Source organism: Dermacentor andersoni, chromosome 5 (assembly GCF_023375885.2).
Source record: "Dermacentor andersoni chromosome 5, qqDerAnde1_hic_scaffold, whole genome shotgun sequence".
NCBI lineage: Eukaryota > Metazoa > Arthropoda > Arachnida > Ixodida > Ixodidae > Dermacentor > Dermacentor andersoni.
In genome coordinates, this window is record NC_092818.1 from 170,645,774 (window position 1) to 170,672,544 (window position 26,771).

General features: G+C 45.6%; 1 protein-coding gene across 3 annotated transcripts in view; it reads left to right on the forward strand.

Moving 5' to 3' along the window:
* LOC126531611 (hemicentin-2-like) overlaps positions 1–26,771 on the forward strand; it is a 338,274-nt gene that overhangs the window by 251,980 nt on the left and 59,523 nt on the right. For all 3 annotated transcript variants that reach the window (XM_050179217.3, XM_050179216.3, XM_055071296.2), the window contains exon 5: positions 19,649–19,939. In XM_050179217.3, the coding sequence (XP_050035174.2) occupies positions 19,649–19,939 (291 nt within the window). The remainder of the gene's footprint in view (positions 1–19,648; positions 19,940–26,771) is intronic.

Below are 26,771 nucleotides of genomic sequence, written 5' to 3' on the forward strand. Positions count from 1 at the left end.
TCTGAAACAAGGTGCTTCATCTGAGTTGCAGGAGCGCTGTGTTACGTGCCCACACAATGGCCCACGCCAGATGCATAAGGAATATCATGCTACACCTCCACGTTGTCGTGTTGAGTGTTTGGCCGAACATAACACTGCACGAAATTAACGTAAATGATTGTGAGCCAAGAAATTCACATAGAACGACGCGCATGATTGGCAAAGTACAGCGTTTCTACGTTGCCGGTACAAACTTGCCATCCTTAGGCTTGCAGAAACAAGGCAGTTAGTTAACATTGCACTCAAGCAGCTTCCAATCACGGCTCCCAGTAAGGACAACATGCACACTGGAAAGAAAACACCAGCCAGTGTCGCCGCAAATGAATGTCACTCTCAACGAACGCCTCACTCGCGTGGCTCGCTTCGCAGCATGCGGCGAAGTCTGCTGCGACAACAGTGAGAGCCACAATGCCGAGTTAGACCATGAAGTTCGTTGGACGGGGCCCGCTTACACGCGCGCGAATACTAACGCGTGTATAGGACATCTTTCTCGAGCGAACATTTACCATTCCAGGGTAAATAATTGAGTGACCTCCATGCCACGGCCCCTGTCCATCCATCTCGCCACCGCCATGCTCGGGCGCCAAGAAAGTACGCGTGACACCCGCTGTCTCCGCCAGCCGGCCTCCACCCGTCAGTGTCCTTCCGCGTGGCTTCATCGGCGACTCGCCGGCTTTGCTGACTCGCGACGAAAGGGGAAGTTCGACTGGGGAGGGAGGAACCCTCCGGAAATGATCGCCGAACAAGCGTTAACTCGCGACGTTCACTCTTCATTTGCGGTTGCGCTTGGCTGCGGCCGAGGCCGTTGCATGAGAGTGAGAGGGATACATACGCCACAACACTGAGCTCGACCTAGAGAGAGAAACATTATTAAACAGAAGAGAACGACACAGCCTCAATATATCTGCAGCTTCCCTTTGACGAAAGGTGTTCTTCTACAACTCTGGTGCGTCAGAGTTGGATTCATACCCAAAGCACACTAATTGAAAATCTCGTAAACTTTTGCTTCGGCATAGCTTTACGGAACCGCTGTGAAAAGAAAAAAAAATACCAGTCTTTTGCGACCTCACAGAATCACAGCCCAGTTTTCAGCGAAGCGGTTCAATTGGATCAGTTGATTGAAGGACGTCAGTCTGCTATAATTAATGCACGTGCCCTGTAACGTTGCCCACATGTAACTCTCTTGTCTTGAATACTATAGCTGCCTACTCATTCCTTATTGGAATGTCCGACACACCGATCTGTAACTCGTGCAACTGTGAAGAGACGATAGAGTACGTGTTGTGTTTCTCTTATCTCTATGAGTACGAATGCGACATTCTTCGGTGGGTGTTAAACCGATTAGATAGCAGACAATTTTAAGAGACTAAGATTCTCGGACCATATGGCCCCACGCGTCCCAGGCTTACAGAGCGACGCGGGCACTGCTACGTTTCATGAAAGCGATTGGCCTCAGTGAGCGATTATAGGCGTGAAGTTATGAACATCCGCACGTATTCACACCGATAGTACCTTCTTTCCTCCCTATCTTTCTTTTTCTTCCCTTAACCCCCTTCCCCTGTGTAAGTTAGCAAACCGGACGTGCGTCTGGTTGACCTTCCTAGCTTTCCTTCCTTCCTTTCCTCATCCTCCTCCTTCGAGGAAAGACCGTACTTCACGCACACATATTTACCTTCGCATGAATATCAAACACTTCGGCTACCTCCCCTCCCCTTCTTTTCTTTCACCTTATTTAATATAGGTAGATGTTGTAGTTCGTCCGCGGAAGCGAGTAATATTTTAAGCACTCCACAAACCACACTTATAACGCTCTGGAGCTCTTCTATAAGTAATTTACTGCAAAGGCCGTAATCGGCGCACACGCTTTAAAATTTGCCGGCACATCACTCATAGCCTTCCCCTTCTTTTATCAAAATACAATTTAAGTGCCGGTTTACTTCTCCAAGAACACCGGGGAAGTCTACTACGTCCCTTGCATCACAGTAATTCACATCACAGTAGTCAGTAATTATTTTCGAAGCTCATAATTAAGCCAGAAACGTTGATCTTTCTCTACGTATTAACCAGAATGTTGCGCACTTTTCCAACCAATGTAAACATGACTGCACTTACTGTTGTTCTAGAACACTGGGAAACATTGTGGATAACGGCCGTGGAACGCTTTCGAGCACTTGAAAAAAAAAAAGTTTTTGCAAAGCCCCAACATAACTCATACTCTCGATACGTTGCCCACGCGTCACTGATATAAAAGGTTCCCTATTCTTTCGAATTGTCAACTTAGGAGCTCGTTGAGGTTTTTCAGGACACTGAGCCAACTTCCTACGGGGTTCGTAAAATGAGGTTTTAACGCTCTTGAGTGGTTTCGTAGGTAACTTCTACAAAAGCCGTAATTAATCTACATTTGAACGTTGATTTTAGGTTGCCCACGATATTATTACGTAGGAAGACTATCTATAGGGGATATATATATATATATATATATATATATATATATATATATATATATATATATATATATATATATATCCTAACCTATATAATATATATATATATATATATATAGAGAGAGAGAGAGAGGGAGAATGCGTAGGTTTATAACAAAAAGCAGAGTGATACCACTGATCGATGCGAGTGTCACGTCACTTTACTCTTCACCTCAAAACGTCTTTGCATAGCAGTACAAACTACTACTTAACAATTTGCTCCCTATTTTGCCCAAATAAAAACAAAGTACCTCGTATCGTCCACCGAGGAGACATAGAAAATGAATTGTGTGCCTCGCATGCGCATGAAATTAGGGAGAAAGCGATGTATTAAGTAATTATTTCTAAAGCACATAATTAACCTACATAATTTAAACTTTAGGTGCAGGTCAGCCATAGCATAGTCTCTAAATATTTCTTTTTCATATATTAAATTGCTCCCATAGTCGGTCTTCTCACGGCAGCGGGGAAGCTTTGTCAGCGTTTTATATAATGCTTTTTAAACGGGCAAACAACGAGTGCTCAGCAGTTTTAATTCAGCCCTTATTTAGCGAGATTCTTCAACATTTACTTCCAAATCCCCCCTAACCTTAACATTCCCCCCACACACTTGCCGCAGCACAGCGGCGAAGGTTGAGGCGACATGTTTAATTGTAGCACAGCCATATGGGTTGCGGTCATTTTGGTGTCTCCCACGATGTACTGCCACCGCCTCCACTCACGTAATCGAGAATTTACCATTTGACTCCCTGACTTTGTCGCTCAAGAGTGCTCACAGCCTGGAACTGAAACATCACCTAGTGGTCTTAGATAAATTACAGACGAAAAAATATTCTCAAAACAGTGAAAGCGCCAATGAAGGGGCTGTTATTGAGCGCCGCAGCACTTCTGGTTTTCCACAGACACGAGCTCAGGACTCGGCAGAGTCTGCTCGGTGCTCGTCAGGCTGAGCAAAGTGCCTCCGTTGCGTTGGTTCGCGTGGAGTTATGGCGGAAGCGATCAGCTCGCACTGCTATGCGTGCGGTTTTATTTCACGTTTCTTTACGACGATCGGCGATGTTAATGGCACTAACCATCACGTACTCTCTCGAGCATGAGTAACTAACTGCCGAGCGTTCGCGTTTATCGCTAGAATCATTAATCTGCCATCTGGGAGCGGAGCGCGCGCCATGCAGAAAGCGGACGCATTTCATTAAGGCTTCCTTCCGCATCGTTGATAGCGGGTGGGCGCCCACATGAAGAAGGCTTTCAACAACAGAATGTAGTGCTCATTAGTTGCAAAAGGGACAAATGCTACAATCAGGCCCGTGAGTTGGAGCATTAATTACTAACATTTTTTAAGTATACACATTTGTTAAGAAATTAGCCAGTATTTTAAATTAGGAACGTTAATTCGGACGTTCCTTCCCCTGACTGGGCTCGTTAGATGGCGATACTTCGGGATTCTGTGCCGAGTTCTTGTTTATATTGGCTGTACTATTGGTAATATTATTAGTTATCTTTAATTTTTTTAAATTATTCACAACGCCAGGATGCTTACATTTCAAAATCTAACATCTGCTGCACGTGGTTTGGCTTTGATAGGCCGTGTCCACTCACACGTGAAATATAGCTTCCAGAAATATAAGTGCTTATTCATTGTTTGCCTAATTAAACCAACCATATATCTGTCACAAGCCGACTAAGTCTATGGAGGGATCATATCTAATTTGCAATGCTGAAGGGCAAATATTACGGATAAAGCTGCCATATACTGGAAGTTGAGCTTGGAAATTCCTACTTGCACCTCCTTTCTCGAAATAAAAAAAGCACGTAACAAGACTGACATGACGTCTCACCCACTGAATCGCATGGCGGCTTAATTAGCTCACATGTGTGATACGCACACGAGAAAGAGAGAGGAAGCGATGACGCCCACACACATTGAAGCACTTCTGGTATAAATGTACCTCGTGACCGAGGTTAGCTTTCCGCAATCCTAACTAAAGTACCCTGCCCTTTTTGCTCCTGACAGACTCCATGGGAGATCAAGGTCCTTTAAAGTGCACGCCGTGCTTTTGGTGGCCACTCTGGATGAGTCGAGGGTTACGCCAGAGCGTTCGATCCGTTCCTCCTCCTCCTCCTCCTAACACTCAGTTTCCAAGTGCCGAACGCACTCACGCTGCTGGTGAACAAGGTTCCGAGAACGTTCTGAAGCCCACTTGGCCGGGCTTGCAGCATTTGCACAGCTCTCACACGAGATAGTGCGTCTGTATTCTGAGCGTCAGGCTCGCTTAGGATACGCCTTAGTCTCCTGGCTTCCTACTGATGTTTTGCGTTCCTTAGCTTGGATTTCTAATAATATGCTTAAACTGGCGCAATTCTGAGCCCGTTAATAGATCTCAATTATCATTCAGCTGAAAGTTTACATCAAAAGCCAACTTGAGGATGTCACATTGAATATACAGTAGTTTGGCAGTTGAAATGTCAGTGAGTATGGTTGCAGTCAGGTAACAGAGATTAGCAAAGTACAGACGCACAGAGTGAATTGGACATCAATGAGAGCATCGTATGACATTTTAGCTGTACCTTTGTGAGCTTTTTCTTCATTTACTACTACGATAAGGGAGCAGACGCAGTTTCATCATGGAGCCAACACGTTCTACATGGCCGTCATTTCTAAGTGTTAGGGAACTTTAGAAATTCGCCTGTGGCTGAGGGTAATTCCTGTCCTTGAACTGTATTATTCGAAGAGGCGGCTATTACTAGCTCAAGAACTCGAAATACATATTCCACTGTTTAACAAAAATTCACTAATTAACTTCCTAATGAGTTACTTTACTGCACATATTGCAATTTACGAATTGTAGCCGGTGAGCTTGCAGGACGTATCCTCTCGAAACGAATTACTAGGATTAGACCAGTTTTTAAATATTATTCCCTAAGGTTGGGACAAGATACCTGGGCTTTCCAATTACTTTTGTGCTTCAATGCATAAAACAGCGTTTTGTTAAAAAATTAGGTGCAGCAACAGTGCATTTTGACTGCGAGTTTAATGGCGCATGCATATCTCGAAGCCTATGACCTACGTTACCGAAGGGACGGCACAGAAATGGGCCATATTTTGTGACTCTAAGGCAGCGCTTCACAGTGCAGAACTTACGAGCAGATGATATTCGACATCAGGGAAGTACACCATCATGCTCTGAAAACAGGGCACAACATAATCTTTCAGTGTATTGCCCATCGACTAATGCTTGGATTACCTCGTGAGGCGCAATCTATTGCATTACTTACTGAAGCGCATCAGTTACCCCTGAGGCTGCAAGCAGATCAGAGAGCTCTATATCATATTGAGCGTCTGCACCGCACATCGAATGGTCAATCGCTCCTTGATCGTCTGAATCACCGCCCATTATCTCGCATGGGAAAAATGGCGGCATTATTTATGGATATCACTACGATTTCTGAACATGCTGCTTCAGATACGTCTCCGCCTCCAAAAGGTATCACGAAACACGTATTCCCCATTTTCCTCACAATCCCTGACATGCACAAAAAGTCTGATTTGGCTGTTTCGGCAATATTCCAATTGGCTCAGTCTCACTTGTTCGAAAAGTTTCCAGATTATCTTCAAGTTTTCACATATGCATCTGTACACAACGACGGTCAAGGCGCCTCTGCAGCTTTTTACTGCCCTTCAACTCAACTACGACGTATCTTTCAGATACCTCATCCAACTTCGTCAATAACTGCGGAACTAGCAGCGATTAATGTTGCACTGAAATACGTGCAAGAGGAGTTAATTACATCGAAGGTTGTCATCTTTACGGACTCCCGCGCTGCCCTTAGCAGGTTACAACGCAGTGAGCTTGATTGTCCACTTGTGCGCAGCATTAATGACTCTGCGAGCAAAATTACATCACGTGGGGTATCTCTCGTTGCTCAATGGATACCTTCACACGTAGGAATCGCCGGAAATGAAGAGGCTGATCGGCTGGCTTCAAGTTGCGTTCCTAACAACTGTGACTGCCCAGAAATTTTGTGCAAGTTTGATGACGCTCGTCTGCTGATTCGTCGCCACCTACTCAAGCAGCATCCAGATCAGCGCGTCGCAAATGGAACGTTCCCGCCGCGTGTCCGTGGTCGAGGCTTGCCTCGTCGCGCTAGAGCACAACTGCTCAAGCTGAGGGTTGGTTGCGTGAACGTGCACGAACGTTTATACAGACAAGGGCGTGCAGAAAGTCCATTGTGTACGTCTTGTGGCTGCTACGAGACACTTCAGCACCTTATATTTGAGTGTCCCGCTTTCAGTGCGCAGCGCATATCGCTAGTGAGAAACTATCATCTCCTTGGCCTGCGGTGTGCGACACTCGAGGAATGTTTATACCCCAGTGGCTGTGCATCTAAACGTGATCAGGCCCATCGCGCCCTACTAACCTTTATAGAACTAACTTAGGTTCACGTTTGTAGCATGAACATTCAACATCCTGTAGTAGCGTGACCTTCAGTGACCGACTCTACTGTGTTCGTTTCACGTTTGTTTCACGTTGTTCACGTTTGTAGCATGAACATTCAACATTCTGTAGTAGCGTGACCTTCAGTGACCGACTCTACTGTGTGTGATCAGTACTGTACCCTAACTCTTCTTCCTTCGAAGATGGGAGGTGGCGGGTTCAAACACCTTATAGTGTACAGTGTGAACCGACTACCGGTGAAACGGTGATTACGTGCAGCTTTACTTGGCGTCTCATCGTGGAGAACACAATTAGCCTCATAGCGAACTAGCCATGGAAGTGGTTGATAATTGTGGAGGCTCTTCGACGCGGCGTCACTTTAACTCCGGCTGCAGAGTTCTACTTTAGTCTTTAGATTTGACCTGTACAGTGTTCTACTTTGGTCTTTAGATTTGTCCTGTTGCTCTCCTTTCCTCTTTCCTTTTTCCTCCCCTCCTTCCTATCTTCCATTTCTGTGTTGCTGGCACCTCCCTTCAGAGGAGTAGGCAGGCGTTGTGCCCCTTCCGGTGGCAGTTGCCAGCCTGCTCCTCGCTTTCCCTTTCCTGATACCTGTGTATATGTGTATATGTGTTCAAAACAAATAATAATAATAATAATAATAATAATATTCCTGCTCACTGCAGCATCGTAGGCTGCGACTTGACTAACAACGCTGCCCGGTCTGCTCAGGAAGACACCAAGACGCTTTCAATACCTTTGGCGAGGATAGACACGGCCAGGGTGCCAGAGAACTTTGCCTACTAGCACGCAAAAAGTCACAAGCTTTCTGGAGTTCAAGTGCCTTCAATTGCCGATTGCACAAACTAGACCCCTTGCTACGGCTACAACTGCCATCTAGCCTTACCCGGGGCGAAACCACCTTGCTGTGCCGCTTGTGGCTGGAAGGGGCGTTCACGAACGCTTACTCCTATTATATGGGAATGACCGAGAGCCCTATGTGCGACTCCTGTAGGTGCGAGGAAACCATCGAGCACCTTCTGTGTACCTTCCCTCGCTACGACGTGCAGGGTCTCTCTCTCAGGACAACTCTAAACCAACTGGCCTTGAGACCGTTCTCCGAGTCAAAGATACTCGCCCTGTGGTCACACGCGTCACTGGCGCAAAAAGCGATTCGTCCACTAACGCACTACTTGAGGTGGACCGGTTTAAGAGACCGTTTAGAGTGTCCTGTGCATCAACCCACGTGCACTCAGTACTCACTCTCTCCCTCTTTTCCTGTTTGTATTCACCATTTCCCTTACCCCCAGTGTAGGGTAGGAAACCGGGAGCTCGTTTGGTGGACCCCCCTGCCTTTCCTTTCCTAGCCCCCCGCCTTCTCTCTCTCTCCCTCTCTCTTCTCTCCAAACTGGTGTGATTCTGGAAATGATTATGATGATCATGATGATGATGAAAACGATGCCACATTATGAAGGTAAGAGAACGTGCAATAAATACTAATATTATATTATGCACCTTGTATTTTTATGCCGTTAAAAAATCTCATGCAGTAAAATATTTTCACCCAATCCTTCGAAGCAATTGTCTCTGAGTTTACCCTTTCTGAGTAATAACGAGCAGGAGTCTCTCGATGCGGGCCAGTAAATTGGGCACTAAACAATATAGACACAGCGCGGCTGTTTTCAATCGCGGTTCTGAATGCCTTTGTATGCCACGGAAAATACAAAACCATAAGAAAACCAAGCTGCGAACGTCAACGGCGTGCAGTCAAATGAAGCGTGGCCTGCTTGGTTCCAAGACAAACCGCCACGAATCGCTCGCTCCTGTCATTTGAAAAATGATCGCACGCGATATAGCTCACACACAAAAAAGTCACCGCGAGGACGTCAAGTGTGTAGACGCTCACGATTCGCCTCTTTCATCGCTCCGCACTCGGGCGCGATACCAAGACGCCGACAAATAGAACACGCGGACGAGAAAGCTTGTACGCTAGACGGGAGTCATGGCGCCTATAACGTCAGCACTCTTTGGGATCCTCCGTATTGAAGGAAGGCATACGTTCTCTCTTCTGAGTAAAATCATTTCTCTTTTTCTGTTTTTCTTATCGGCCTTTTAAATTCCCGAAACCAGCACATTTTTCATACACGTGTGCTACAGACGGGCACTTGAATTTTGCGAAGCACGCCGCGATAGCCGTTCTTTCGTACAAGTAATTTAACTCAGTGAATGGCCTGCCCAGCTCCTTTCAAGCATCTTTCGTCACCCAGAAGTCGTGCGTTATGCACTGTCGCTTTGACCTTGATCCTGTTCTCTTGCGCAATCAAGGCATGACATGAGATATCGCCTACAACGCCGTATACGATGTGTTCCGCTAGCTTAGCTTTCTTTTACACTTCTGACTTATTTTTTTTTATGAACAAGCATAAAGAACAACGCAAGATCGCCTTTGTTTTTCTGTCATTATCATGCGCATAGTCCCGTAGCCTGCTAGTAGCTGAGGAAACAATGCTGTGCCGCTTACGCTTGGGCGTCGCATTCACGAATGCATATACGTTTTTAATTGGAATGGCTGATAGCGCCGAGTGCAATGCCTGCGGTGTCGAAGAAACTATAGACCATCTACTGTGCTACTGCCCATCATTTGAAAATGAAAGACAAGAACTCTGCACAGCTCTCAACCAGTTAGATAGAAAACCGTTCACCTTGAACAAGATCTTGGGACCATGGCCTCGCATATCGCAGCTACAAAAGGCCACAAAAGCGCTGCTGCGATATTTGAAAGATACAGGATTGAGTCAGCGTCTGTGATCCGGACTGAGTGACTGAACGATATCCCCGGTGGACTTTCTCTTCTTTCTTTAATCTTTCCGTCCCCGTTTCCCTTTCCCCAGTGTAGGGTAGCCAACCGGGCTCAGTCCTGGTTAACCTCCCTACCTTTCATTTATCATTTGCTCTCTCTTAGCATTTCCACGTCAGGCACATAGTTGGCGTCAGCACAATGGCTCAGCGTTAACCGTGAGTTCGACATTGCGTGCCATCTTTCACGTCTGGAGGCTAAAATAGCACAAATTACCCTTTTGCGACAAAACTTTTAACGCGGATGGCGAGAAAAACTAGCTCACAGTACTTTAAGAGGTTGTTTCATTGCTTGCAGCATCGGTAAATACAACAAATAGCTATAGAAAAAGGCTACCGGCATGAAATGTTCAGAGGTAATACTGGTGTAATGCTTGTTTCTGTCCCTTTAATTTCCTTTCCTCACAATAGCACTTCGAATCCCCAACTTTGTTGCCTAAATATTGTGCCACATTTTTCAGCAAACACACATTCGAGAGCGCGGTCGTAGTTCGCAAGTTTCGACAGTCTGACGAGCCCATTGTATACGCGCACGGTCGCCATAGCCATATGACAAAGCGGGTTACCGCTTGATACTCAGCGTAGATTGCACCAAACACAGTGAATAGGCCGGAGTCAAGTCAACAGAAACAAAGCCTGTTTATTATTTCTTTATAATGGCGGAAATCTATTCTTGCAGCTTAGTCCACACTAGACAATACAACTTATTGCTGGGCTAATGGATTCATTATGCTTATGGAAAAATGCAATGCAGTGCAGTTGAAGAATATAGAAAGGAGAGACATGGAGTGCAGCGAACTTTCATTTAACTTTCGACTGCCCCTAAGTTAAACAGAAATAGTCGAAAACTTGCGCTAGTCTATGCCTATCTTTTGTCGTCTTTGTCTGTATTTGCGCAGTGTCTGTTTCTTTGCACTACAACGGCTAGGCGATAGGTAGGTGCGTAGGCATGACATATTCTACAGCGTTGCATGTGGTACTAGAGTTAGTGCATTATACAGTTTGACAATTTCATAGGAATGAGGAAGCCAAATTTACAATGTGTTAGGCTACAATTAGTGAGAGAGTGTTTAGAATGGGAAGTAGACATAAGGAGCTAGGGGGCGCTGCGGTTCTTCAGTGGCCACGACGACGCACAGAGACCAACTTTCGAAGGCGGCAGTTCTTCCGGGGCTATGAGAAGTCTCGTCAGAACGTTGCCAACATTTACCATATCCTTAAATAAATTAATAAATCAGTCAAGAAGATGCGGTTTTGGTGGCTGGGCTTTCGGGAGTAGCTCGGCCGTGTTTTCTTTTGAAGCAGACTGAGGATGTCGGCCTGCGGGCCTTTATTTTAAGCTATCGTGTGCCGCCAGGCCAATGACATTACCGCCAGGCAATGATCGCGGGTACACTCGCGATCATTGCCTCAGAGGCTGAGTGCCATCAGAAGCGTACACACAAATAACGAATGTTTAGATGTATAACCAAAACAACGGGATTGAAAGTGCTGTCTGCGTTTTGCACTGCGGCTTTGATAAAGTCAGGAGAAAAAAAAAAATAATCGAGACATTTTTTTCAAAGTTATGCCCTATTGGGAGTAACTCTGCACCGAAGCAAATAAGACACAACAGAAACGCAAGACACGTAGGTGGCCACTTTGTGTGCTGCTAAGCGACACATTGGATAAAATGAAAAGAAGTCACGCAAAACAATCGCTAGACTTTGCTTCTGTGGTCGGATCCACAAAGCTTTTTCTTTATGAGGGCTCTTACGTCGGCCCGTCGCCTTGACTAATAATATGCCCGACGGCACGTGTACCTGAAAGCCGCTATTGCGAACATTTCTAGCACGATAAATCTTTGCTGCCGAAGCTTACTCACTGTTTTCATCTTCCTACTCCATTTTCAAATAGCCTGCAGTGTCATCATCAGCAGAAGCCTATCTTTATGTCCACTTCAAAACGAAGGCCGCTCGCTGCGATCTCCAATTACCCTTGTCTTGCGCTAGCTGATTCCAACTTGCGCCTGGAAATTCGCTAACTTCATGACCTCACTTAATTTTCTGTGGTCCTCGACTGCGTTTCCCTTCTTTTGGCACCCATTCTACGACTATAATGGTCCACCGGTGATATACCCTACGCATTACATGGCCTGCACAGCTCAATTATTTATAATAGCTAGAATATAGGCTATCCCCATTTGCTCTCTGATCCACACTGCTCTTCCCCTGTCTCTTAACGTTACGCCCAGCATTTTTGGTTCCATCACTATTTGCGCGTCCTTAACTTGATGTAGAGCTTCTTTGTTAAACTCCAAGTTCTGCCCCACATGTTAGCCCCAGTCGAATGCAATGATTGTACGCTTTTTTTTTTTCAACGACACTAGTAAGTTCCTAGTCAGGATTTAGTAATGCCTGCCGTATGCACTCCAACCCTTTTTTATTCTTCTGTAAGTTTCCTTCTCATGATCTGGGCACCCTGTAACAACTGACCTAGATAAACGTACTCCTGTACAGACACTAAAGGCTGACTGGAGATCCTGAATTCTTGTTCCCTTGCCAGGCTGTTGAACATGATCTTTCTTTTCTGCTTGCTAATCTTCAACCCCACTCTTACACATTATCGGTTGAGGTCCTCAATAATTTGTTGAAATTTGCCCCCCGTGTATAGGGTAGCAAAACGGACGTTGGCCTGGTTGACCTCTGTGCATTTCCTCGCCTTCAGCCAGATGTCTTTCGGCTATAGTTGGCGCCTGTTTAAAGGCATAATGTAGCGCAACGACTTTCAAATGACATCGTTGGTTGCTGTAAATGGAACTGTGCGTTCTGTCCGATGTGGCTATTGCATATCTGCGTCGGACAAACTACCGGGTGATTCAACGAACACTTTCATTTTCTTTTTGCCTGTGGCAGATAGCATAGTGCTACTTCATGAGCTGGTCTACTCAAATAGGCGGACAATACGTGCTAAAAAAATTGAAATGCATAAGTTATTAATAAAAATAACTAATTAAGTATTAACTAATTATCTTATGGCACATATTTAAATTTACAATTTCGAGCCGGAAAGTTCGCAAGGCGGATCCGCTTGGAACAAATTCATAGGATGACATCACTTTAGATATAATACATCGCGAACTTTGCGAATAAATGCATCGGCATTCCAGTTATTTCTGGACTTCAATGCATTAAATGACGTTTTAAGAAAGTAAGCGGAGCGACAGTTCATTTTTAGCGCATGTTTGAGGGCGCATATCTCGTAAATGGTGTCATCAAGTATATGTGCCTTGCATAAATTGCAACATGTGCCATAAGGCCGTTAGTTACGAACTTAATTTGTGAATGTTAGTTAATTAGTCGATTATGCATTTCAGCTTTTGTGCAATGAATGTCCGCCTCTTCGAGTGTACCAGCTCCTGAACTAGAATTGTGTAATCTGCCACAGGCAATTTTTCAAAATTATTGAGTGTTCGCTGAAACACCCTGTATATATAGGCATCCCTCGCTGCCTTTCAAATAAAGTAGTATCGCGTGTAAAGTATGTCTCTGTTTCTGAAATTATGCTTTTGTCGTTGTGCTACATTATCATTTCCTCTCCTTGCTTTCGCTCTCTCTCCTCCTCTCTCTCTCTCAATAAAGCGTGTAGACAGAAAGATGGAAGGCATCTCTCTTTCTATAGTAGCATGAGCTGTCGTTGTATTCGATGAAGACAGGCCGAGCCACTGATGAAACGAGTAACCGAGACGTCCTTAGGTCGTTTTGAACGTGCCTATAATGTTTAAGGTACTCGAACTTGCGAAAGGAAACACATTACTATCTTCCCGCCATTTCCTCAATGCATGCGTCAACTAACGCTGTCGCAATTAAAGAATGACTGAATGACTAGTCGAGGTGCTAACCGCGCGGAAGACTGCCGTTACAGAAGGCATTCCTTCTTCGGGTGCCTATGATCGACAAGTTCGTCAATCTTGCTGTCAACGCTTTGTACTGGTACTAGCAACCGTTGTCACGTGTTTTGCGTAGAATATTATACAGTCGCGCAAACAGTGTCGTAGTTGCTTGACTCTAGCCGAGATTCGGAAGTCAGTAAAATTCCCGTTGAGGATCTCACGACCTTGTACTCCAGACCGCATCGTCTCGACATCGATATGAAGAGAGTTCTGCAGATGTCGTAATCGCAACAACTTTTTTGCTCTCTCTTTCTTTACGGCCCTAGTTGCAGTCAAGCGACGTATAGTCTTTCTTCTTTCTTTTTCTTTTCTGCAATGCGGGTTTCTGCGAATTTTACAGGCGCCGCAAAGCTAGAAGTCAGTGAACTTGAGCACTTACTGGCATCCTGTCTTACTCCTCGTCGGCGTACCACTTCAGCCGCATGCGTGAGTGAACTTCTAAGCGGAGCAAGCCGCAGAGCGAAGAGAAAAAGGTCACCATCCCGCACGTGCCGTTGAACGTGGGCATTCGCAAAACGGTAACGCTTGCTGCCTTTTTCAGTCCCCTCATTCATTCACAATAACAAAAACACAAGCACGCGCCGTACTCTGTTCTCTCGCTTCTTTCAAATTCCCACCTGACCACGTCACGTCTCGCTCCGTTTGTGCCACGAGACCGAAGGGAACTTTCTGGCCCGTTCTCGAAGAGCGTGCCAGACACACGCTCGACGCTGTAACTGAAGGGCGCTGCACAAGAAACAGACGCGCAAGAGAAGTCGACGACCGTGCCTTTAGAGGTCCGCCGAAATATGGCTCCGCCTGCGGTCTTGCGATAACATTCTACCTTGCGTTCCCGGCCAGTTCGCAGTGCCGCGGTTCTTTCAGTCTCGTGAAAATACTTTCCTCTTTCTGTATCTTTTTGGTTTCCTATTTCTAACTTTATTTGGCAGCCATCGCTCGCCTTCTTTGTCTGAGCATCGTAAAACTATACTGATGGTTCGTTCCGCTTCCAAACTGGAGGCTGTTTTTTTTCCCCTTCCTGCATTTTGTTTTATAATACCATCGGAAACAAAAGGAAGTATCGCCCTACTCTTCTCCGGCTCTCTTCCGAGCGTTTCCTTTCATTGATAATAGCTTGGCGTCCGTTTCTTACTAGTTTATTTTCTCTCTCTCACTCGCTTCTGCTGCTTCACTTTATGCGCGTCCCTCTCCGAGTCCTGTTTCATCGCCACTGAACCGTCTTCCTTTTGTTTCTTGCGCGCACATTGTTTCACGCAATACACTGAGCTTTACAGAGCCGCCCTCCGTCCCGTTCTTTGCGACTTTCCCCAGCTTCGTCTAGATCAAAACCTTCTTGCCATCCCCGTCCCCCTTCCCCAGTCCCCCACTCGCACACACTTTTTTTTTTTGTTATTCATTTTCTCTCGACGTGTAAAAGAGTCAGAAGTCAATTTGAAGACGAAGCCATGGGCTTCACGAAGCTGGACTGTATTTTTTGTGCTACACGGTGGAACAGCACGCACCGGCACACGAAGCGGTGTGCACGCAAAACACTGCGCTAACAGCGTGGCATTGAAAAAAAAATAAAGAAAGGAAAGAAATGTATCCTACTTTTTTTCAACATCGTGCATCGTACTTCCAATGTCTCTCTCTCCCTTCGTCACTGTAAAGCAAGAGCCTCTTGCCGCGGCTTCCTCCTTGGCGCAAATCGACCGGCAGCAGTGTGGCTTGAAAGAGCATCGCGTGAGTATTCACCATTGCGAACAGCCTTTCGCTTCCTAAGAGGTCCAGCTCCTGTTCGTACTCGTATTCGCTAATAACGTGCTAGTGGGACTGAGAAATAAAATAAAAACGAAATATGACGAAAAAAGCAAAAACAAAATAAAGCCTGCACGCGCAACACAATAGAGAGTTGGTGGTGTTACACGCCTGGACTTCCAGGCTCACGCCTTAGCGGTGGCGGATGCGGTATTTTGCTTTTTCGTTTCTTTTGTGTGCGTGTGCGCACATATACAAAGCTCTTGTCTAGCGCTCTGTTCTGGTTCTTCCTGTTGTGGTTTCAAAGCTGTCCCGTACCGCGCACGGCTTCTTTTCTCTTCGTCGTTATCCCTGCTGCTTTATTTCTGGCTTCGGGAAAGTAAAAGGTGCAGTGACAAAGCTTAGAATGCTTGAAAATATGACGCATGCGAAAGGCACAAAGGAAAAGAGAGAATATAAAGAGAGGAAGGAGAGTAAGAGAAACTCGCTTCCGCCGCAACCGTCAATGCCTTCTCATTCCGGTGGGCGGCGTGCCGCCGTCGCTGTCTTTTATGGCCACACGTAAGCGCGAGCACGCCCTTTTGAAAAGTCAGACGCACCGGCCGTTGGAAATGTCGAGTGCAGGTGATCTTGCTATCCGAGCGCCACGCGTAGATCGTAGCTCGGCGCGGAGAGGAGGAAAGGGACGTTGTTAGTTGGCAGAGAAGCCTTCTTCATCCTGTTCTACACTGCCTCTTCGATCGGGATTTCCTTGGGCAACCTCCCGCCCCCCCCTTCTTTTTTTTCCTATTTACCCCGATTTCGCGTTCGCCGCTCCCGTCGTTATTCTCGATACTTTTTATTCTCGCACTGCTACAGCCGCGCATCGCGCCCCTGCATGGACTCAGTTCAGTTTCATTCTTGATCAAAAAAGAAAAGAAAAAAGGGGAACGCTTTTTTTTTACCTTCTCTTTTACCGACTACCGATGCTCTCCGTTCGTTTAGTAGGAATGTGAAGAGAAAACAAGGCGGCACAACCGGGCGGGAAACGTAGTGAGACAATATGCCCCGAACAGCAGCCTGATCACAGATTCTCTCTTTCCTTTTTCTTTTCTTTCATTTTTTTTTTTCGTGGAAAGGCCGAATACTAGCGGAAACGGTCGCCAGAACCCGCGCTTACTCGGGGCTATTTATTTCCCGCCTGTGCGCGCATGCATTCATGCCCAGGCGTGTAGAAGCACGGGCACATAAGCACAGGCAGAATGCACGTATACAGATGCGCGCACGCACGCAGCGACATGCACACTCGTGCTGCCGCGCGGTCGCTCCTTTGCCGACTAAACACGCCCTACTCAACTCCAGCTGCATAATTTGCCCATTCATTCACCGCTTGCCTGCGCTTAGTTTTTGCGCCAGAGCAAGCCTGATTACGCGAAGACACACGCACATGGAAAGCAAAAGCAAAACGTGGGATTTAGCGGCTACTATGCCTGAAGGACATTCTGCTTCTACAGTGGTTGCACCGCGACCGTGAGATCTGAGCTCTCCTGGTTTCATTTACAATATATATATATATATATATATATATATATATATATATATATATATATTCCTTTTGCCGAGTGAGTGAGCGAGTATCCCCTACTGTTTGATCTAGGGTGGACGCCGGAGCAGGAAAAGGGGATAAACATGCCGAGTGCACTTCCTGTACGCTACCCCTACTAGTAAGAGTAGAACAAGAGAAAGAAAATAAGAACGACATGGCCTGGTTGAACGTGTCTGGGTGCTCTGTACCGTGACCGAGCCAGTGGCTGTGTTTGCGTGTTTGTATTTGTACAGATGTGGCTCTAGTGTCTATCTGGTGGTTCTGTGCTTGAGCAGCCGACGTATTTGGTGCTTATGATCTTCGCTTGCGACATTCCTTAGTTGTCTAGAATACAGTGGTTTTTGCTTCTACTGGCCCGTGACGAGTTGGAAAGTATTGGTTCGCGTCGAATGAAAAGTGGCATTTGTACTTTGTGGCGTATTTCATACTCAGAGGGTGATAAAACTAACTAGGCTCTTGTTGTTTGGGTACATCGTCGAAAACGTTTCACCACAATCATTCACAGACATCATTTACCACGATCAGCGCGCTCGCTCACACACAGCGCAATGTCGATAATTTTATTCTCCCCGACCTAGCCCCGTCTGCCTAGTTTTTCCCACCACTGTAAAGTTGGTTTGCAGAAGTATGTTTCACCATGCGTTTATCCACACATAATAATCCACGCTTGTTATAGTTGACATTCGCCGTTGTCTCAATCTCAGCTGCGTAGCTTTGTATGAGTATTGAAACTGTTTACTTAGATGTTATTTTTTCGTTAGTTCAAAAGCTTGCCTTTGACATAATGTATACATGCTTGCGATATTGTACAGCAAAATGTATTTCGATACAAACGTGAGTGACCTCCTGAGCTATGCAGTAAATTGTTCGAACTTGTCCGCTCTTGGTCATGTCGCCTTTCCGACCAGCGAAATGAAATGCACGCAGCAATACGGCATGCAGACAAGGAGAGGGATAGTCGCTGAGTAAGTTAGCGATGTTATGCTGGCTCTTATCAGCAAGTGCGCACTATGTAACCCGATGAACACTGCACGTAATAGATGTTTGTTGGCTAGATACAAAGTTTTTAAAAGATACACAAGGCTCGCTTCTCTTACCCGCCGTGGTTGCTCAGTGGCTACGGTGTTAGGCTGCTGAGCACAAGGTCGCGGGATCGAGTCCCGGCCACGGCGGCCGCATTTCGATGGGGGCGAAACGCGAAAGCACCCGTGTACTTGGATTTAGGTGCACGTTAAAGAACCCCAGGTGGTCGAAATTTCCGGAGTCCTCCACTACGGCGTGCCTCATAATCAGAAAGTGGTTTTGGCACGTAAAACCCCATAATTTAATTTTTTTTTAATCGCTTCTCTTAGTGGAAGATCACCTGGTAGCCTCCTTACTTATTGCGTACTACATCTATACTTTACATCACTTCGATAGTTTGTTTAGCTTGATAGTTTAACATAGTCTTCCATCATTTTCTGCATGCCAACAACGCTGACGCCATGAAAATACTGTCCGCAGAGCTTTCCATAAACCCGTGCTACAGAGTTGGGCAGTATTCGCAAAGAGCTTTTACGTTAAGGTTGTTCGCAAGGTCAAATTTAAGCCAATATTGGAGCTGGACATGGTATTAGCCAAGGCCCCAATGGCGACGAGTAGCTTATTACGAAAGTGAAGAGTTTTGATTTCGGCCACCTCATTATCAAATGTGATACAACTCGCTCTTCGGCAAACATTTGAAGGGGGAAAATAGTGGCCTCCGAGAGAAAGACGCGTACGGGTTTTGTGCTTGACACACAGCTGGCTGGGTTCCGGTACTTCAGAGGACAGAGGTTTTGAACCAACACTCGGACATGGCTCCGTTAAAACTAATCGAATACTCCTACCGGGACAAATGAACAGAAACAAAACACACTGTTAAGCTACCAACCAAGTAGATTGTCGCAAAAGCTGTGGACGTTCCCAGCATTCTCAGGACAGGCTGATGTTAATTAGAGTGTACAAAGCTGTAACTGCTTGACGATTGATATGTGTATATTTGGTTCAAAATTATTGTGCATAAAGAGGCAGGGCCCATATAAAAAAAAACACGGTAGAATTGTTCGTAAGCGATAATTTCAGCTAATCTTGATGCAGGACACATCGTTAGTGTCAGTGCCCGGCCAAAGTCAAAAAGCTCTTACGAATGAAAAGCTTTGTAAATTGACGTGCTAACACATTTATTAGTAGCAATGAAACTATATATGTGTGAGCGCACCTTCACTGGCCTCGCATGAAAAAGAAAGAAAAGCGAATCTTAAGCGCCATCGCAATTCTTTAAAATGACAACTGCGCCTTCTGCTTCTCTTTTTTTTTTTTTTTGTAGGTCTCTACGCAAGTATGTATGTTGCTGTTTTTTGTCCCAAAAGATTCAGTTGATGTCTAGCGCCCGTCCTGTCTATATGTCTCTTCCTTTTGTTCGCGTTCCGTAGCGCTTGTTATGGATGTCCGAGTTCCGCTATCACCAACTAGCCCAAGCTTCCGCGTTGAATAGTTTATGACACCTCTCGACTGTTTTTGCAACGTTCTAATAAAAGAAGCGTAATTTTTTGTACTCGCGCAGTGCGTCCTCTGGAGGTGGACATCGTGACGGCGCAGCCCGTGCTCCTGGACGGCCAGGTGATTGACGTGGAATGCCAGGCTCGCGGCGCCCAGCCCAAGGCCGCCATACAGTGGTTCCTGGACGACGTCCCGCTGAACGGCTCCACGCTGGCCACGGATGCCACTCGCACAACGAGCGTGCTTCACCTCGAAGCGCACGCCGACATGAATGGCAAGAGGCTCGCCTGCCGCGGCTTCAACCCGCACCTGCCCGACAGCGAGCTCTTCGACTACTGGGTCCTGGACGTGCACTGTGAGTGGGAGCTAGTTGGCCCCCCAAGTCGTCAGCACGTGTTTCCGGAATGAATTTCTCGCGGCTGCTTGGTGTCTAGTTACTCGAGAATGTGCAGTTCAAGTACGCACGTCTACGTAACGGAAACACATACTAGAGGTAGATAGAGATACATGACCTGCTAAGATGTAGGATCTCCTTGGTATTTTTTGGTAAAAAAAAATAAATAATGAAGTTTTAAGTGCCAACACCCCGACGTAATAATAAGGCACGCCTTAGTTTGGACTCCCGATAGGGTTTCCTGTTTCTCAATACGGGCTACATAAAGGTGTTTTTCCAAGCATGAACGAAGCCCGTGAACACACGAAAGATTGCCGCGCGATTGTCAGCTCGAGGCATCTTGCGTGTATTCGCGGGCGTCTCTCATGCTTCGAAATATACTTTCATGTAGCACGTATTGAGCATCAGAAATCTGTTTTGGGTGTTCTCCATATTGCCCTACAATTTTCTCATTGACACTTTTAATCTAATTATAATATTTGAGAAGTTGATTAGCTAATTAAGACTAATCATCTAATAGGAGGAATGCAAAAAAATAACCTAAGCATCTCCAAGCGATGACAAAAAAACATTATCTTGGTTCGGTCCAGTTACGTGACATTTGCTTTTTTTTAAGTTTGGCTTAAGTTACGTGGCACACCCAGTGTGCGGTCTAAGGTGCTATGAGGGGTGAAAATTTCTCGATAAAGAGGCTGAATAACAAAAGAAAATGACAAAGAAAGAAAGGATGCATTACGTAATGTTACACTTGAGCGCAGGGTTTAAAAATGAAATAAAGTCTGAATTGTAAACTACGTACGTTCTTTTCTGGAGTATTTACAATGCAAAAGTTGTAATGTTCATTCCTTGAGGTGGAAAGTACTGAAAAAAGAAAGAGGGCCGAACCACTCTACGTAACATGTTTGAAGCTCACTGGTCGTCTCAGACAAGCTCGCCTCCGAGAAATCTTACCTTCATTTTGCTTTCTCTTATTGACTAGAGATGGAAAATGTTCTTGTTCACATGGTGGTAGCAGTTTAAATATTCAACGTAATGGGGCTCACGCTTCTTAAGGCATTTTATAAGGTGATGTAAGAACGGAGAACAAGCTACCGCATCTGCATTCTATTATGTGTCCACTTATCTTGCACCGCGCAGGAGGCAGCGCAGGAGACGCCGCGCACGAGGTCTTTTTATAGCCAACAGGCCAAACGAAAACGGAGGACCGTCTTAAATGGCAGCTGAATTCGGAGGCGTGTTTTGTTTGACTATGAGTCCCCTTAAAACGCAAGAAGCTCCGCCCTGACGTCATGCGCACTATAAGGAGCTTGCACTTGATATTGTACCGGGGCTTCCATTCTAATTTAATGACTAGGCCTACATAATTTGGCGAGACTTTCCAGTATGGATTCACACGGTCGCTTGCTGGAAGTACCCTCGAGCCTCCGCTGGCTGCAATGCTCGCGACGAGCTTTACCCAGCGGCGCTTGCTGTCCCGAGTAATTGCGCCCTAGCATGAAAGCGGATCTAACTGCAATTATACAGCCTTTTCCTTAGAAAAATCTTTCTGCGTCGACTGACATGTATATGCCTTCACGCGAGACTTAGGAGCTCAGGTGCTTTTTTTTTTATTTAGCGCTGAGGAAAGGGTGCGCTCATGTACACGACATTGCATGCACTACTTCACAAGTTATGAACGGAAAGAAACTTTCGTCTGAACTTGAGCTCGGGTAACCTTAACTTGAGCGTAATTGGATTCTCTGGCCCTTACTTCCCAAAAGTAATGCTATCGACTGAAGAAAGGGGTCGCTAGTATAGCTGAGCACTCCGGACTAACTTAGACTGTGGCAGTTCATACCTAGTGCACTGTTATTCTTGATTTTCGCTCGACTGACGTCGTCCTATATTTGCTAGCGAGCGAAAAACTGTTCGTTGCAACAAAATTTAGTCACGTTTGCTAGATCTAGCTGCCAGGCGAAAAGCTGTTTGTTTTTAATGCTAAGCATTCTTTCCTTCATACAAGAAAGAGAGAGAAAGGAAAGGGCAGGAGGGTTAACGAAGGACGTGCCCATTTGGCTGCTCTAAACTTGGGGAAGGGAAAGTAGAAAAGAGCGATTAGAAAAAGGAAGGATCAGAAGATGAATAAAGTGGCAGCCATTTTAAGCTTACAAGAATTGAAATTTGGGCGCGTTTTGGAGAATTCATACTTCACTTAAAGCGAAAAAAACACTGGCACATTTTAGCAGACAGGCAGAGGAATGTTCGCCTACAGCCATAAATATTGGCATATTCCAGTCGCACTCACGACGTGCAGTAATGCTTTCGTGGCCTTATCCATGCAATAGTGCTTACTACTAGGTCCCTTGGTCTTTACCTCCGAGAGTGGTCTGTCATCCAACCGGCGGAACATAGCTCGCAAAGCACATCACTGAACGCCAAAGGATTGCACGCGGCGCTGTTGGCCATTTCTGTTAGGGATGAATAACATTAGTGATTGCGGAGCTCAGTCACATACGACATAATAAGGTTGTTTGGGGACGGGAGAGCCTGAGTGGCAGGCGAAGTCGCAAGTTAGTGTCCAGAGAACACACGCAGGATTTTGACCAACCCGCCGAATTCGAATATATATATAGAAGCATGATGTTGTAGAGAGCGAGTGGCTGAAGTCGCCGCACAGCATACGTTCTTGAGAGTTGCATAGACACCCGTTGTTATTGCTGATGACCCCAAGCACGTAGCTTTATCTACGCTGCAGTGGCCGACAATTCTACAGTGGCTCGGCAACAATTTAAGTAAAACGTTGTGTCCCTTCGTGAGCGCGTCACATTTCGCACGCTAGCTGCTGTACCAGAATGTAGGGCGATATGCAGAGTTTGTAGGGCTCCCTTCGAATCGCTGAAAATTTCCCAGCAATTAGATGGCTGCTGTAGCATATAATCAATGACACCTTGAAGAGCCACAACTTTTGCTGCTGTCGCAATGCTGGCGTCGTAATGCGAGAAAGTTTAAATTGCAACAAGATGGCAACTGATGGAACGGCGACTGCTCCGGTAGACCTGTTGGAACAAGTGGAACCATCCATGCAGTTTCATACATTTCTGTCTCGCCTCGTTGTGTCCAAGTGCTATGATCTCATGAGATCTAGGTAGCTTATCCCCTTTCTACACTGTCTCGTAACCATTTCTAGAATCTATTTTGTGTCCAATGTAGAGTTTAAGCATCTAATGCACCAGTATTCATGCAAGAGGGGGTTGGCACGTCTTCCTTTCTCATGCGAAGCCTTGCGCCCCCGTATACAAGCACTTGTTCTTAAAGCGATTATATGAGCTTTGTGTCAACATTCTCGTATTTCAAATTATAACACGTTCTCCTGCGTCAAGAAAGCACCAAATATTTTTTTTTCCTAGGCACAAATGGACCACCAGAACTTTGTGTCAGTCTTTCGTACAGTAAGAGAGAGAGTTAAGGGAGGAAGGAAAGGCAGGGAGGTTAACTTAACCTTGTCCAGTTTACCACGCTACACGTGGAGAGGGGATGAAGGAGTGCATTTCGTATTGTAAAAAATCAATGCCACTTTCTAAGATCGCTGCTAATAGAACGTTAAGAATTACTAGTTACAATATTCTACGTTTACGTATGAAGTCTAGGAACCCTAATGAACTAACTGTATGCCGAAATGCGAGTGACCCCCGCAGCTGGTGGTCGAAAACTTTCGAACGTTGAAGGACGCTGATGACGTCAGAGAAAGAGGAGGAGGAGATGTGTTACTTGGTGTAGGCCTACCTAGCCTTGCAAAAGTTGCTGACGTCACGCTTAGCTCCCTGCATGAGTTTTCAAGAGCGTATAGGACACTTTCATTATTCCTGCCTTAAAAATAACGCATTTGATACCCTTTCCCATAGTCATTCATGGTTGATTCATACCTGCCTTCCGTGCATGTTGTAGATATACTGCAGGGTTTCTTTATTTAAAAAGAACTTGCGATGGCGATCCGTCTTTCTTTTTGATAACCGGAACAGTTATTTGCATCTGAAGCCAGTGCAGACACCAGAATGGTGCTGACGGTCTTGAAGCAGACGTAAGTCCTGTTGGTAAGTGGGCTTGATGTTCTGTAGTGGCTTCTTATCATACTTATGTGTTCATTCGCTATTTCAAAATAGCTACACTACATGTCACTCTGTGAGGAAGCAGTCGACTAGGAGAGTTCTCGTTTTAAGAACGTCGGAAGAACACTGTTAGGCAGTTCGGGAATTGCGCCAACGAATGCGTCTGCTGACGCACTGCATTTGCCATGCGCTACCCAAAGCGACCGTCGGGTGGCCGTTTGACCTTATCGTTTTAGGCGATATTCGCCTCGCCCATGCCAATGGTTCCCATATCGCAGTTGCGTGCTTCTTTAGACGCATTGGCCAAGTTCGCCTGGGTTACTAGTTCAGAGTCGCAGCACGTGCCGAGTTGCTCAATCCAGTCTCCATCATCACGGCTCATGAATGTCCAGCCGGTGTGGGTCAATCGAACGTGCGAATTACCGAACGCACGTGTTCCTACACCTCGTGTCACTCCGCGTTAAAGCTTTGCGTGCTCAGTTTCCCGAAAATCCTCGTTTCAGTATAGAGCGTCAGAAGACGCCTCGTAGCTGTCACAGAAGTGCCGCCATATTATGAAACAAAGTGCGGTCGTGCAATAAAAGCAAGAGGGGGGGGGGGGGGTGCACGTGTGCAATCCTTAGCGAGTGCAAGCTGGGCTCTAGACCGACCGCATGGCAAAGATGAGTTCTTTAAAAATTGTGTGCTAGAATTTTTGCTTGCAGATCAAGAACTTGCCGGACGGCTCACAGAAAAGCAGTTCAAAGTTGTGATGGATTGACGATAGCTTTTTCTCTCGGTAGCCCTGTGTCCCAATCAATTCTCCTGTGGGATCAGATGATCGGGCACGAGCATGCGGATTGGGGTTATAAGGTGTTCGGCCTATTAAAATAATATACAAACTGTGAGGTCAAGGAGTTGATTAACTAGCACTCGCCGAATGGTGCACGCAAGTCGGTACAGTGCTTTAGAGTATATAGATAGAATAGGGGCGGTTGTATGGCTCTTGCGGCCCATATCGCAAAAAAGAAAAAAAGAACAGTTGCCGCTTCGTCTACCCTGTCCTTATTAGATAGAGTACCAGAAAGACAGCAATAAATAGCAGGGTTCGCGATATTCCTGGTTGTAATTTTCGTCGCGTACTTTCTCATCAAATTAATTCGCCAATTTAAACAATATCATTGTTTTGACGTTTCAAGTAAGCACAGATGTGTCGCCGTTGGTACGTGCGCAAACCACTGAAGTTTACGTGATAGAAAAATGGCGACGCAGTGACATTGAAAAATTTCATTTTGCCGCTCAGATATCGTGGTCTTGGTGAGAAAAGAAACAGTAAATGTATATCTCTTGCACTGCATTAACTTGGGAATATAACGCGCCCTGTAAGCAGTGGGGAGTTAGATGTCAGCCGAGCAGCTGCCCCTTCGATGGGTGCGTTTTCGCTGCCGGCTTTGAGTTACACCTGCCAGAAGCCTTGAGCAAAGAAGGTCTGCAGGCTTTTAGCGCTGGGACATCAATATATTGCAAAGGTTCAGCTTTCAGTTCGCTTCCTGCCTTGGCCAATGAGCTGACGCATGAAACAGGGGCCGCCTTCAGTTAGCCAGGAACTTTTGTTTTGCGTGATTATGCACCATCATTCGTGTTTGGCGTTTCTGGAGCTAAAGCAATGAATTATTTAATTTATTAATTAATTAAGCAATGAATGAATGAATCAATCAATCAATCAATTATCACGATGAACCCTAAGGTCAGAGTGCTTGTGTACGCGTACATTAAAACCAAAAGCAAAAAAGAAAACCAAAAATATTGTATGGAAATACAAGTTAAAAAGCACACAGTGAATAAAAAGAACGCTTGTGAAAAGCAGAGTGTACAGACAACAAAACGCAATAAAGGTAAATACAAAAAGAAAGGGGAGAAAGGCAGATGAATGATGGGTGAAACTACGACACAAGAACGCAAAAATCGAAAAAGAACAATAAGAGCGGGTTATGAAATATATCAAGATAATGAAAATGAGCGTCGTAACGATTCAGTATTCCGTGGGTGGTTTAGTGTTAGTGATGACAGACAGGAAGATGAAAAAGTCTCTTTTCTGGTGACCTTGCGCGGCGTACGAAATATGATACAACTGTGCAGTTCGAGGCAGGTGAGGATATGTACCGTGAAGAAGATTCAAAAGGAACAGAAAGTCAGTGCGATTACGTCGGCAGCGGAGTAAAGGCAATGACAATAGTTCAACAGTGCTAGAACGATGCGGTAGTGATATATGCTTAGAAGTGTTTTGTGTACCCGATCTGTAATGTCACTGTTGAATATAGAAAAGCCATTGCAGACGACCGACGCGTATTCGAGTTGAGGAAGACAGTTGTGTCCAACTTGTGGAACGGTGTAGGAGAATCGAATTCCCTCGATAGTCAGAAAACAGAGCCCAGAGAGCACGTACCCCGCATTGCAACGCGTTTAGTGTGAGTAGAAAAGCGTTAGATTCTATCAAAAAGTACACCGAGATCAATTATCTCACAGGCCTTATATACATAATGGCACGAAATCTACAGAATAGGAAAATTCTTGCGGTTTTACGTGCGAAAGTTATGACTTTCGTCTTAGCAGCATTCAAGACGAGCTTATTATTATTGCATCATTTAGAAAAGGAAAACAGGTCCGACCGCAGGATGCGACAGTCATCAACAGTGTTGATTTACTTTAAAACTTGGTGTAATCGGGAT